The 14,215-nt window shown below is 51.8% G+C and overlaps 1 protein-coding gene across 6 annotated transcripts in view; it reads left to right on the top strand.

Annotated features, from left to right (window-relative positions):
- Positions 1 to 11,931, top strand: part of RUSC2 (RUN and SH3 domain containing 2) — a 63,852-nt gene extending 51,921 nt beyond the window's left edge. For all 6 annotated transcript variants that reach the window (XM_074854935.1, XM_074854937.1, XM_074854939.1 and 3 more), the window contains 8 exons: positions 301 to 444; positions 2,417 to 2,493; positions 4,985 to 5,159; positions 6,117 to 6,222; positions 7,298 to 7,344; positions 8,847 to 9,825; positions 10,488 to 10,661; positions 11,618 to 11,931. In XM_074854935.1, the coding sequence (XP_074711036.1) occupies positions 301 to 444; positions 2,417 to 2,493; positions 4,985 to 5,159; positions 6,117 to 6,222; positions 7,298 to 7,344; positions 8,847 to 9,825; positions 10,488 to 10,661; positions 11,618 to 11,798 (1,883 nt within the window). In that variant the 3' untranslated portion in view covers positions 11,799 to 11,931. The remainder of the gene's footprint in view (positions 1 to 300; positions 445 to 2,416; positions 2,494 to 4,984; positions 5,160 to 6,116; positions 6,223 to 7,297; positions 7,345 to 8,846; positions 9,826 to 10,487; positions 10,662 to 11,617) is intronic.
- Positions 11,932 to 14,215: the final 2,284 nt, after the last annotated feature.

Genomic DNA, 14,215 nt, shown 5'->3' with positions numbered 1-14,215 from the left:
GCAGCAAGGTTTCCCTTGGCACCAGCCCATGAGGGTGAACCTCCTACAGCATCCTCCAGTGCCCATGGGCCCCCAGTCAAGCTGGAGCTAGATGTTGGGTGGGCTGTGGGGTACAGGCTCACATTGCAAACCATTTCTGGGCGAATAACAAGCCTGTAGCCTTGCTGTCACGGCTGTGAACAGGCTGGGGTGAAGACTGCTGCTGGTGCAGGTTGCTTCTTGGAAAAGCAAATGCTGTGGGAGAGACTTTGGTATAAGGGTTTGGGACTGATCCTTCTTCCCACTGTCTTGGCCCTGCAGGACAGTCTATGAGGCAACTCCAGCTTACCTACACTGACTTCTTCCCTGACTACTTCTCGCTAGCAGAGAAACCCCCCGCTGAGTTCTGCCTCTCCCCAGATGGCAACACAGAGTCCATCTCCATTGACTTGCTGCAGAAGAAGGGTGAGTCTGTGCATCTCTCATGGGCGAGAGTGTGGCGTAGCACAGCATAAGGTGACAGCAGAAGGAGACTCTGTCTCATCTCATCTCTGTAGACGTAATGGTTTCTTTCCCTGCCCTTCTCTACTGTAGCATCATAACTGCGTGTCTGCCTGGACTGATGGCTGTTTCCATGGCAGGTTCTTGTGTTCTCTGCACCATGCAGTGTGCCATGGAATATGTTTGAGCTGCTTGTCCCAGGAAGTATGATTAGAAAGGATCTTAAGTCCACAAGAAGGGGCAGAGAAAGCAGGCAGGCACATATGACCCTAAGGCAGGACCTGCTGCCACCCCTGTCTCAGTATAAAGGGTAGACCTGTGTACTGTGTGATGCTTCAGATGTGCTAGCCTGAGATTTTGTAATTTAGTTTAAAGGTCTGTTGTGTCCTACATGGGAAATTGTTTATATAAAAGGGTGGGAGAAAGGATTCCAAAGCAGGACAAGACATGGCTGTCATAAGACCCATGCTAGAGGCAGGGCTGGGAACTGGGTTGTTGACAGCTGACTTGGTATAATTTCAGAGGCAAGGGACCATAGAGTCATAGAAGAGGGACCTGAAAGATCATCCAGTTCCAACCCCCCAGCCATGGGCAGGGACACCTTCTACTAGACCAGGTTGCTCAAAGCCCCGTCCAACCTGGCGTTGAACCCTTCCAGGGAGGGGGCAGCCACAGCTTCTCTGGGCAACCTGTGCCAGTGTCTCACCACCCTCACAGTAAAGGATTTCTTCCTTAGATCTAATGTAAATCTACCCTCTTTCAGTTTAAAACCATTAACCTTTGTCCTATCACTATACCCCCTGATAAAGAGTCCCTCCCCATCTTTCCTGTAGCCCCCTTTAAGTACTGGAAGGCCACTATAAGGTCTCCCTGGAGCCTTCTCTTCTCCAGGCTAAACACTCCTAACTCTCTCAACCTGTCCTCACAGGGGAGGTGCTCCAGCCCTCTGATCATCTTCGTGGCCTCCTCTGGACCTTGAGCAGGTCCATGTCTTTCTTATGTTGGGGACCCCAGAGCTGGACACAGCACTGCAGGTGGGGTCTCATGAGAGGGGAAAAACCCCTCCCTCGACCTGCTGGCCATGCTTCTCTTGATGCAGCCCAGGGCATGGTTGGCTTTCTGGGCTGCAAGCACACATTACTGGCTCATAGTCAGTTTTCCATCCACCAATACGCCCAAGTCCCTCTCCGCAGGGCTGCTCTCAATCCACTCATTGCCCAGCCTGTGTTTCTGCTTGGGATTGCCCTGACTCATGTGCAGGACCTTGCACTTGGCCTTGTTAAACTTCATGAGGTTTGCACGGGCCCACCTCTCCAGCCTGTCCAGGTCCCTCTGGATGGAACATCCCTTCCCTTCAGAGTGTCAACCACACCACACAGCTTGGTGTTGTCAGCAGGCTTGCAGAAATGTGCAGAAAGGTTCCCATGCCTTTGCAAGCTATGTATTGGTGATTAGCAGATGGCAGCTTTCCCCTCCATTCCACTTCTGTTCTTGCATCAGACTGATGCAGGTATCAGATTACCCACCAATGGCTTGTTAAAGAAAGTCATTACATAGCTTGCCAAATGCATGGCTTCTGCCCTGCCACCCTGTAGGATCAAAGCAGCAAAAGACTCATTGCCTCAGATCCCATCTCTGCTCCCTCAAGGGATGGTATGTGGAGGTGATGGTCCATCTCCCTTGGAAATATTGATAGGGTATCTTATGCTTCAGCCAATTCTAAAGGTTGTCCTACTGTTGGGCTGATACGTGAGTGTTGGAATCAGCAGGGACAGTTTGGTGAGGAGTCAGGAGGGCTCTACATGTTTTTGGCGGAGACGGCATGTGCACTGACATGGACTTGAAATGCCCCTGCCTCATTTCTTCATGAAGTGTTTGGTCAGGGTCTGTCCTAGAAGCCCTTCAGGCAGCTCTCTGACTCATTCTTTCCCTTTAGGTCTGGTGAAGGCAATCAACACTGCTGTTGACCTGATTGTGGCTCACTTTGGAACCAGCCGGGATCCAGGGGTGAAGGTATGTCTCACTTTCAACATCATGAGTGACATGGAAAGGATGGCGAAAGGTTGCCTCTCCATTCTCTTTCCAGTCAAAAAGTACAGGGTATTCAATGAAGGTAGTAGTACCAAAACCAAACCAAACAAAGGGAATGGTATGCCATGTGCAGCAGATAGTTAATCTATGACAGTTCTTGCTGCATGATGCTGAGGGTGTTAAAAGAGTATATGGATTTAAGGGAAGATCAGAAAAACACAGGGAAGGGAAATTCATTGAGGTCTACTAAACACACAGGAATAATGTCCAGCTCAGTTCAACTGATCTGTCTTTCAGTTGAAAGTAGTTGTAGGCTGTGAGAGTATTAAGGACAAGTATTATACATGCTTGCTCTGGTTTGACTCTTTCTTATGTACTCACTTACGGCTTTTTATAAGAAGGAATACCAGGCCAGCTGGACTTATAGTCTGATGCAGTACATCAGCTTTCTTCTCATACAGTGAGACCTGTGTCTCCCTCCTCCACACGTCCCGTGATTCTGTTATGGCACTGGTGCCAGGATATAGTGCAGTGTCCCCAGTCCCTCAACGCATCACAGGGCTCCATAATGATATAAAAGTGCATCAGTCATTGCCCACCTGTTATCTGAAATAAAGATTCTCGAAACCAGAATTAGTTTAGAGAGGAGATACTGCTTTATTTTGCGCAGGATGCTGGGTGGGAAGCATCCACAAATCAAGCACCCCTCACCAAAGAACTACAAAGTATTTATACACTTCAAACTATGTGATTATATATTTTCTATAATGATTATTGGCTAATTGCTTATCGCTCCTATCCCTTATTTGTTAGTAACATATGGTGGATTTGGTAACTTTCTGCACAAACTCGAAGGGTAAGAGTCTGTATCCAGGCAGGGGTCTTAAACTTATTTACATAAGACAATTTTAACAGGCTTTCATGTCCCAGGATGCTTCTCTTCTTCAAGGATGGTAGCTTCTGATTAGAAGTTCCTTACTAGTTACTGTTGAGGGTTTGAAGAACAGGCTGACCTAACTGGTGTGCCCAATTTGTCCTTGTGTTTGATGAGAAACACTTGTATGGATAACAATACGTACTAAGTGGCCTTGGATGCAATGAGAAACGTTTGTGGGGCCTGTAACGTGATGAGAAACGGTTTTGCAGCCTACAGTTCCTGGTAAACAGTACATTCTTTCCCATAACAAGCACATACGGTCTAAGCAATTCTTGAACAAAGCCTCTTGTTCAGGTAGCAAGCACGTACAGTTTAGCAACTCTGAACGAGGCCTCTTGTTCAGGGGAACAAGGGGACTCTGGGTCAGCAATGTGACACTATTTGGACATGATGACTGCCCCGGAGTGCCATCCCCAAGGAGAAACTGACTGGGACAGATTCCAGGCCCATTCAATCGTATCTCAGAGCTCAGCGTAATTTGCCCCTAATTGCAATTGTTGCTGATGCAGAGATTGCTGTGCAGTGCAACCGGAGCTGTTGGGGTTCCCACAGCTTTTTAAGGCTTCACTGTGAGTTTCCTATTCTTGCAGTTTTGGTTTGGGGAATAATTGCAATGTTTCCCCATTACTTTACTTATCAGACAACTGTGATTTTGACCTGGGAGTTTGTTTGCATCAGTGTGCCAAGGGCTGAGCATTCACCTGTCAAAAGACAGCACCTGTCCCTAATGCTCCCACACTCAGTGGATCTGACGGGATTATTCCTAACCCAGAAGTTCAGTCTCAGTTCAGCGCCTTTGTGGACCTGTGCCAACTGGTCAGTATAATTCCAGCTCAGCTGGTAAAATCTGTGCCCTGAATGCCCCTGTGCCCGGGACCACCAACATGATGTGCAAGGTCAGGGGTTGACCCCTTTGGATAGACCCCTCAGCAGCTCAGAGACTGTATGCAGCAGAATATGTCTCTGCTCTGCTGGTGCTGGGCTCTTATGTGCTTCCTCACCTCAACCTGAGCACTGTCCATCCATTTTGCCCTCACCCTGTTTATTTATAGTAATCCCTAGGAATTACAGCTCAGCATGTCACTGAGTTAAGTGTTCCTTAACCCCCTCAGTGCTTGTAGTTCCTATGTGGCTTGCTGTTTCCTCCTTCAAAAATAGCAACAAGAAAATCGACAGTGGAAAAAAAATCCCCTACTCTTTTCTTCCTCCAGCAGGACAGCCTTGCTATACCTGTAGGCAGAACCAGGCATCACTTCAAATTGGGATATCCTCTTCCCAAGCTGGGATATTCTTTTCGAAAGCTGTTGCCTTGTCCCAGCCTGGGGCAGACCTTGCAGGGAGCAATCCAGAACTGGTGTATGAGGCAGCAGGTGTGAAGGGGAAGAGCCTGCCTGTTCTGTTTGCTGCTGAGCAACAGCATAGCCTGGAAGTTGCTTGCTGGGTGTCTGTAGTAGGCAAGTGGGGCTAGACTGTTTGCATGCATCTGTGCCTGTAGAGCCATTACTAACACTCTCCCTATTGCCTGTTGTCCCTTAGGCCAAACTTGGGAACAGCTCTGTGAGCCCCAACGTGGGGCACCTCATCCTGAAATACCTGTGCCCTGCTGTCCGGGACATTCTGAGTGACGGTCTCAAGGCTTACGTCCTGGACATGATCATTGGCCAGAGGAGGAATATCCCCTGGAGTGTGGTGGAGGCATCCACCCAGCTAGGTATGGAGGGTGTGCAGCAGTGCCCATCACTCTGCGGACCTCCCATGTTGTGGCTGGGAGGTGTTGGGGAAGGTTGACTCTAAGGATGAGAATGCAGAATAATACTTGTCTCCCCACACAGAAAAGGGTGCAGCTTGACCTTCTCTTGTAAGACAGGAGAGCCACTGCTCTCTAGATATTCTGCCCAAATATTTATTGATATTTCCCCTAAAATTTCCAAATTCTTCTATAACAGAGCCTAGCAATGAAAAAAAAGAAAAAAACAAAAAGAATGCCCCTTTCCCCCCTCTAAGTTTCCAGGGTGTTTGTAGACCTTCCTCTTTAGCCCTGCACAGCTACTGTATAAGGCAGAGTTGTGCTCTAGCCTGGTCTGTAAGAAAATTTGCACTCACAGCTCACTTGACTCAACCATGCCCACAACACCTGCACCATCTGCTAGTACCAGTCTGCACCCTGGATTATGGCAGTGGCTGCCATCCAGGATAACTCTTTCTGAGGTTACAGATGTCAGGGCCACACTGATTTCTGCATCATAAAGAGCTTACATCCAGGGCTGGGAAGCCTTCTAGCCTGTTTGTGGCAGATCTCCAGCTCTGGGGGTTATCTCTGTGATTGCAGAAACCCCAGATTATAACCACCCACCACAATATTCTGTTTACTTGCTGATTTTGACCAAGGGCTCTGATTGTCCCTGAAGTGTGAGAGACGGGTCCTTGCAGCATTGAAACTCTCCCAAAGTTTTGGAGTGGCAGTCTGGGACAGACCACAACTCATCTCCCTTGTGGAGTCTTAACTGTTGGGATGGAATGAGCTCATGTTGGTGTTTGGTGGAGGGGCAATGCACATACAGGCGTGGGCACCCAGCCATCATCTGTCTGTGCCTTGACGGTCCTTCCCGTGGTGCCATTTTGGTTTTGCTGGCCTCAGCTAATCTCAACATGTTGCTTCTCTCTGTAGGCCCCTCTACCAAGTTGCTGCACAGCCTCTATAGCAAGATCAGCCAGTACATGGAGCTCACCAACCACACCATGAGGTTCAACGCATTCATCTTTGGCCTCCTCAAGTAAGCAGGCTCTCTGGGCTGGCTGCATGTCACTGTCCAGGGCTGGCAGCAGGTGCTGGTCCTTGACTGCAGGAAGGCACCGTTGCCAGTGAAAAAACTTAAGAAACCTGGGAAGCTGCTCCCTAGCTGTAGGTGAGGGAAGGAAGAAGCTGTGAGCCTCAGGGAATTCCAGAAGGATCAAAACATACCCTACCAGGCCAGGACTGAGAAGGTGTGGCTGTAGCCCACTAAAGAACATTGTCAGCTTGTTTTAGCCCCGAAACATTAGGTGGGAAGAGTCTTGTCTGTCAGGGTTCATACAAGGTTAGACATAACATATGAATAAATTACTCCTGGAAATCACTGCTTAAATCACTGCTTCCTTGAGCTGCAGTGAATCCCAGGGTGTGAGACTCTGAAGGAGAAACTGCCCTGGTCCAGGCTCAAGGCTGGCCCTTCTAGGCTGGGTAAGCAGTGTGCACACTACATTCAGTGTTAAACAGAAGAAGGCAGTAATGTCTTTTTGCTTGTGAAGGGATAATTGCTGCTAGGTTGGTATTTCACTGTTTCTCTCTGTTGGTCAGCATGAGCTCTAGCAGTGGCAACAGAGTCCCCAAGATCTCCAAATGTTGGAGGACCCCCACAAGCAGGAACAAGCTCTGCCCTGCTCTCCCCACCCAGGGTGGCCCAGCTCTCCCCTGCTGGCACAGGATACCAGCGTATTTTGGGCCAAGCCTGTACCAATGGTCTTAATGTTTGTAGATGATTTGCCTCTTCCATGTGAGCCCTCCTCAGCAAAACTAAGCTCTGCCAAGGACATAAGAGCTAAATGGTGAGGAAACTTGCTGGAAATGTGGTTGTTAGGGGTTACATTGCACAGTGCCTTATGTAAAGCAAACTGGATGTCTCTGTGACAGGCTGGGTGGCTGTGGTCAGTGACACTGACAGGAGTGAGCCACTGTCCTTTCACGAGGTCTTCACGTTCATAGGTTCATGCTGTGTAAATGCCCTTTTCCAGCCACACCTTTTGAGGACGAAGGGGGTGAAATGATTTTCACTCTTTCTTTCTTTCCCTGCTTGTTTTCCCTTCCTGCAGTATCCGGTCCTTGGAGTTCTGGTTCAACCACCTCTACAACCATGAAGGTAAGAGCCTGAGGGCTGTGGGCTGCAGTGGGGGCCCAAATTCTGCACAATGTAGAGCATGGGAGGGACATACATTTCTCTTGTTGGTCTCTCAGCCTAGACTGCTCGCCTCTGCTCTGAGCTGAAGGACCAGACTATACACAGTCCCAGTGTACCAGGGAAGTCCCAAGTGGAAGTCCAGGCTCCATGCAGCTTCCTCCACCTGAGCCTGGCCAGCCATGTCCTTCCCAGCTGTAGCTAGTACCCAAGGCTGTCACCTCCAATGCAGATTCCCTCAGTCTACCCGCCGGAGACCAGATCTAACCCTCCCCAAATTTCTGTGTTCCCTGCCCAGTGCCTGAGTGCTTTGTACATCTGAAGATGTACACACTTAGCTGAAACCCTTGAAAATGGAAACAAAACTGAAACTGAGAAACAAAAAGCAGATTTTACTGGATATATCTGTTTTTTCAACCAGAAATGTTTTTAGCGTGTGCAGATAACAGAGCAGCATGACCAAGCTGCCTGATGCCTAGAAGTAGCATGACTAAGTGCTAAGTGACACCCTCGACCTGCTGGATCCCCTGAGAGTGCTGCTGGCTCAGCCTGTGCTCAGCCCAGGACAAGAAGTCCAGCCCAGTATCTTCTGGCAGGTTTGGGGGCTGACAGCAGACATTTCCCAGGTCTGTGTGTGCAGTTAGCACTTCTTTCTGGAGCAGACAGGAGAGCAGACTTGCCTTTGTACTGAGCAGTGTGGCAAGAGAAATCTTCCTGGTTTTCTGGAGCAGAAGACCATCTGTTTCAAGCCATCATTAAGAGCTGTATTTGTGAGCAAAAGCTAGGGCTGTCAGGATGATGAAGGCTAGGCAAAGTGGTTGGAGATAAAGTGCCCAAGTCCTGTCTGTGGTATAAGTTCGTTATCTCACTGAGGCCAAATGGCCACAAATCCTGTCCCAAACTCTCTCCCTGTGAGTGAGACCTGAAACCAGAGCCGGGATGGGGGGGCACTGTGGATGTGCCCGAATGAAGTGTAGGATGAATGCTGCAGGTAGAAATGGTAGCCCATTTTCTGTTAGGATCTACAGTTCAGACCAGCCAAGTCCCTGGAAAGACTATTCAGCTGTCCCTGACACCTCTCTCTGCAGGAGACTGGTACTGACCAGATCTGCAGCTCCTTGTTCATTTCCAGGAGGTGGGGAGGAGGATTTTAACATGTGCCAGTCTTTTGCTGCCTTTTATTCGCACCCTACTCCCATGGTATTTTGGGGCAAAGGTCATCCTGGTGGGTAGTCTGATTGGCAGGTCCTGGCTGCAGGTGTGACTGGAAGCAGGACCTGGGCCAGTTTTCCCAGAGCTCACAGAGCATCTGGTGCCCCCTGACCCAGTGCTGAGCCTCACACTGCAGCCACAGCTCTGACCAAAAAACTAGTGTCCACGTCTTCCCCCCAAGCTTTAGCAGCTTCTTGGTGTCTTGGCAAAGGTGGCAAGGGCTTCTCCTCTAATTAATGTCTCTTGCCCTACAGATATCGTCCTGGCACACTACCAGCCCGTGGGCTTCTTGTGCCTGTCTCACAGCGTGTGCCAGCCTCTTTTCGAGGAGCTCCTGCTCCTGCTCCAGCCTCTTTCCCTGCTGCCCTTCAACCTAGACCTCCTTTTCGAGCACCACCTGATGCAGATGGGCAAAGAGCAGCAGCAGCAAAAGGAGCTGCTGCGTGTGAAGCAGGACCTGCTGCTTTCCGCACACTCCACCCTGCAGCTGATGCGGACGCGGGGCAGCAGTGAGGATCCGGATGGCTGCAGCACCGCCCCTGAAGCATGCAAAGTGGGTGCCAGAGATGGTGACATCTCACCAGTCCACAGCCCCCAGGAAGCTGAGAGTGAGAGGGTCAAAGGAGTAGGGGCCTCCTGCGGAGACGGTGACAGGGAGGAAGAACAGAGGAAGGTGCAAGAGAGCACGTGGGAGGGGAAGAAGGACAAACAGGCGGGCTGGTGGTACCAGCTCATGCAGAGCTCTCAGATTTACATCGAGGGCTCAGCTGAAGGCTCAAAGTTCATCCGCTATGAGAAGAAGAAGAAGGCTTTGAATGCTGTGCCCAAGCCAGTGGAGACCCACAAGGCACCACCCCCCCGCGAAGGAGTGGTGGAGGGTGCAGAGGCTTGCCCCATTGCTGAAGGCACCTTGGAGGAGAAGCCCAAGGCTGCCAGCAAGCCAAGTCCTGAAGCTGTAGAAAAGCCGTTGGAAAAGCCGCAGCAGGTAGTGGTCAGCGAAGAGGTGAAGGAACGGAGCTGGCCCTTCTGGATGGGCAGCCCCCCAGACTCGGTGGTTACAGAGCTGAAGCATAGCAAGGAGAAGGAGACGGGGACTCAGCAAAGAGTGGGAGCAGCAGCAGCAGCCCCCCAAGAGGAGAGCAGCACCAGTGCATCAGACAGCAGCCAGCCCATCAAGTGGGGACACTTGTTTGGGTCCAGGAAGGTGCAAAAAGAGCCCAGGCAGCCTAACAGGTAGCGGAGAGGGATGATTTGGGGTTGGAGAGGGCTGGTTAACCTGGGATTGCAGCAGTGCACGTGGAAGTCAATTCAATAGCTAACTGCTGAGCTACACCACAGTGGTACACCAGAGGCAGTATGTGAACAGAGATGTCTGTTAGCCCTGCCCAGCCCTACCAGCTTGCTGGCCTTCCCACTTCCTACCACACCACTGTTCCCCTCTTCGGCTCCTACCCTTGTTCAATCCACCTCACTGGCTTTTCTCTTCTGTCTGAGCTGTACCACTGCCTTGGCTCCTAAGCCTCCTCTCTGGGGAAGGGGTGCAGCTGGACCACCCCCATCATCACCTTTTCCCTCCCAAAAGTGCGTAGTAAGTGAGAATAGAACATAGAGACTGTTGCACACAATGGGTGAGGAGGAAGCATAAAGTTGACCCATGTAGCTGAGACCTCCCCACATTGCCTCTCAATCTGCACCCTTTCTTCTACGGCTGTTGGAAATGTCCTTCCCAGTCTAGCCCATGTAGTGTCTGGAGGATGCTGAGTCCTCCCTGCCAGGAGACAGCCTGAGGACCACAGGAGATAGACCTCTAAGGCATGACCTCCCCATGCGAGCAGCTGCCTCTTGCCCCCAGGCACGCTTCCCTGCCACTACCTGTTTCTGTCTCCTTCTTGCAGGTTGCCCTCTGGCTGGCTGAGCTTGGACAAGTCTGTGTTCCAGCTGGTGGCCCAGACAGTCGGGGCAAGTATGTGGCGAGAAGCAGCTCCTGAGCCGGAGCCCCCACAGCCAGAGCCACCTGAAGTGCCCCCCACAGCACGGCCAGCCCGGGGGCTGTCTCCACACCCTCCCTGGTGAGTGGCACTGTGTGGCCATCCTGCAAGTGCTGGGACAACAACATGGGTTGGGGTTGGCATGGCTCTGCCTGTTGCAGTTTGCCTGGACCCCTTTATACTCGTGGACCAGGGGTTGGTTCAGGGCAGTGATGCAGCTCATGCATCCATCCATCCCAGCTCTGCAATTTGCCAGCGAGGGACAGCTGTTACGACCCAGACTGGGACCCCAGAGAGTCATAAAGGTTCTGTGATCCCCTCAGGTTAACTTGGGGTGAAACAACACCAAACAATCGGTTAACATGTTTTACTTGTGGTAGAAAGGGCTTAAACTTGGAAAAGGATAATGCAGTGTGGGCTTGGAAAAGGATAATGTAGTGTGGGCTCTTATAAATCTATAAGAAAGAAAAGAAAGGAAAGAAGAGAAGAAGAAAGGAGAGAAAGAGAGTCAAAGAAATACAGATCACCACGCCTGGATGCAGCGCTGTCTCAGGTCCGGTAATCTTGGGTGGTGGGTGCACACACAGCAAAGTTTTCTGTCACCTTTTAAATTCATCTTAGCAGCTGATTAGCATACTAGTTAGCTCTTCTTCAAGGCTATAGTCATAAGTTAAACTATAGGCCTTAACCCAGACCTACGGTTTTACTCAGTCTACATCTCCCCCATTCGAGGCTTATCTAAGGAATTTAGCTATAAAACTGCAAGAGAGCGGAGCCGTGCACACTTTGATATACTCTGTGCTTCCCTAGGCAGATAACTAATTACACAAAGGCCACAATTTGTCCTTCAGGTTTTTCGAGTCGATGAATGTTTGAGGCATTAATGCCTTCAGTTCCTTACAGCAGCTGACAGCCTGGCTGGGTAGGGAGGCAGGGGGTGTTTTTCTCACTTTTCTGTGCCCGCAGTGGTCCCTGGGCTTCAGCGGGGTGAGTGTCCTGTGGTGAGCTAACCCTTCCTCCCCTCCCTCTGCCCGCAGTGAGGTGAAAGCTCTTTGCCATCACATTGCCACCGAGGCGGGACAACTGAGCTTCAACAAAGGGGATATCCTGCAGGTCATCTCCAAGGTGGATGGTGACTGGCTGCAGTGCAGCCTTGGCTCCGAGAAGGGACTGGTGCCCATCATGTATGTCACCCACCCGGAGGACGAGGACTATTGACGTGGCTGGGAGGTGAAGCACAGTACTGTGGGCTGCTGAGGCTCCACCGGGGAAGCCCACCCTGCCAGAGGAACAGACACAGCTTCTTGCTAGTTTCTTACCTTTCTTGCCATTACAGAATACAGTAACCATAGGTGGTTCCTTCTTGCTCCTCCTTGTGCAGCTGCCAAAGGCCAACTCAGCCCCTGGGGTCTTCTGCAAGCTGCACCTCGTCTCTCCAGGCATCGCCGTGCATGCAGCCACACCGGGGACCGCCTGAGCCCCCCTCCCCACGCATCTCCAGCACCCGCAGGCCGTGGACTCGTACATAGCAGGAACACAGGCAGTCCCTGCCAGGGCAGCACTGTCCCACTGCCTGGCTCAGTTTCACGCTGGAGTGTGCAGGATGCTGGCTGTCCCCTCCCCGGGGGTGGCAGCGCAGTCTGCAGCCTCCAGCATCCCTGGTGTCATCAGCCACAGGGGTGGGAGCACCGTGCGTTGGCAAGGTCTCTGCAAGGCTGGGCTGAGGGGTTGTGTTGTGTCTTGGTGAGGGATGCAAGGTAGGTTCCCCCACGCTGAAGCAGCCCTGTACTAACGTGTTACAGTGGTGCCTGGTGGGTTGTACTGGGCCAAATGGCCTGGCACAGCCACGCTGCAGGGCTGGGGCTGTGCCTGGCCATGGCCAGGGGAGGGGGACAGGGCACGTGTGTGTGTGCAGAGCAAAGGGGTGCGTGGGGTCATGAGGAAGGCGCGTGGATGTTCAGTGTTATGTAGGTCTGGGATGGGTAGTGACACCCTGTGTGGAGATGGGTGCTTTCGGGGGTGGCCCTGTGCCCTCCACACTGAGCAGGGAGCAAGTGCCTGGGAAACCCTGGGATGCTCAGTGGAGGGGGGTTGAAGGGGAGGGGGTGAGGGCAGGGTCCCTGACTGGGCTAGGGATGCTCTTTGGAATTGGGGCAGTGCTCCTGGCAGGTAGCTTGGGGGGTGCTCCCGGAGGGAGCTGGGGAGCTGGGGAGGGAGGGGTGGTGCTCTCCTTGACAGAGGGTTTTTGGTCTTGCTGAGCAGTGCCGTGGGGTGGGGGAGGCCAAGTGTTGTGCACAAGCAGAAGGGGCTGCTGGGGGTCCTGGGGTCCTCAGCAGAGGCCATGCCAGTCAACCCTTCCTTGACATGTTCTTGCTGCCTGCTGGGATGGGGATCTTTGACTGCCCATCAGGTGGGGAACAGTGTTAAAAGGAAGGCCATGCCAGTATTTGGTGCCTTGGCTGGGTTGATGCTGCTCGCAGCATCGTGCCTGGGCTGGCTTCCCCGTGGCGAGGGGCCCTGGTCTTGCAAGGTTACCTCCTGCTTGTACATCGCTTAGCAGACATTGCACCATATTTAATTTGTATTTCCCTGTTAGAATGAGGTGTCTCACCTTTATTTATTTCTTTATTTATGATGCATATTAATAAAAAAGGTGCTGATTGAGCTCCCTGCTACACAGCCTTGTGATTTCAGCCCGTCCCTGGGAAGAGTCTGAGGGTTACCTGTGCTGGGACGCTACACTGCAGGCTTCGTTCTGCCTCCACCACAGCTGACACCAGACCTTCAGAAGGAGATAGGTTGCCCCTAGCTATCAGACCTGTCAGTTCAGGCTGGGGGGACTACATCGCATCGTCAGATGGTGGTATGACTCAGGGAGGCAGTGTTGTTCAAGGTTCCTTGTCTTTATTTCTTGTGCATGCTGGCAGGGGACCAAGCAGGTTTCAGATAGGAGTTCACATCATTTCAGTCTGCTCCAGCTGTTGTCAGTAAGGTGTTCATAGGTGCAGCCAAACTGGAATTTGGAACCCATGGGCAGTGGGAGGAAGTCTGAGCAGCATGGGAAGGAGGTGATGAAGGATGGGTTGTGGGGCTGGGACCCAGAGCCTGGGACAACCTGGCCATGAAGCTCAGTGGCTGTGGGTCACTCACAAGGAAGGGCTCTGGGGCTTTTAAACTGAAACTTGCACAAGCGTTGCACCTCCAAGTCCAGCAGGAATGAGCCCCAAAAGCCTTCCCTTTACATCTCAGTAACTCCCAGGAGAAGGGAAAAGCTCCACTCGAGTCTCCAGCCTTTGCTGCAAGGACGCCACGCTGGCATTTGTTGCAACCACGTGGACAGATGGTCTGCAGTGGTGAGGTGAGTCAAAACGTTGAAGACAATCCAGAAATGAAGCAGTATAAGCCTATGTCCTGTGTTGGAGAGGCACACAGCTGCCAGGGCTTGCACATGGTCTGTTTTAATTAACGTCTCGGAGGGGCCAGTGGTCAGGGCTTTTGCAAATTACATGGAGCCAGTCTGTTCTCCCCACGTGCAGGGGCTGGCCCAGATGAGGAAGGGGATGGGGTGCTGAGTCAGCCCTGGGACAAAAGAGGGGATTTCCAGCTGCCTGCGCTGCAGGCACTGACACGGAGCT

Source organism: Strix uralensis, chromosome Z, assembly GCF_047716275.1.
Source record: "Strix uralensis isolate ZFMK-TIS-50842 chromosome Z, bStrUra1, whole genome shotgun sequence".
In the NCBI taxonomy this organism is placed as follows: Eukaryota; Metazoa; Chordata; class Aves; order Strigiformes; family Strigidae; genus Strix; species Strix uralensis.
This window is presented reverse-complemented; position numbering and strand designations above follow the sequence as displayed.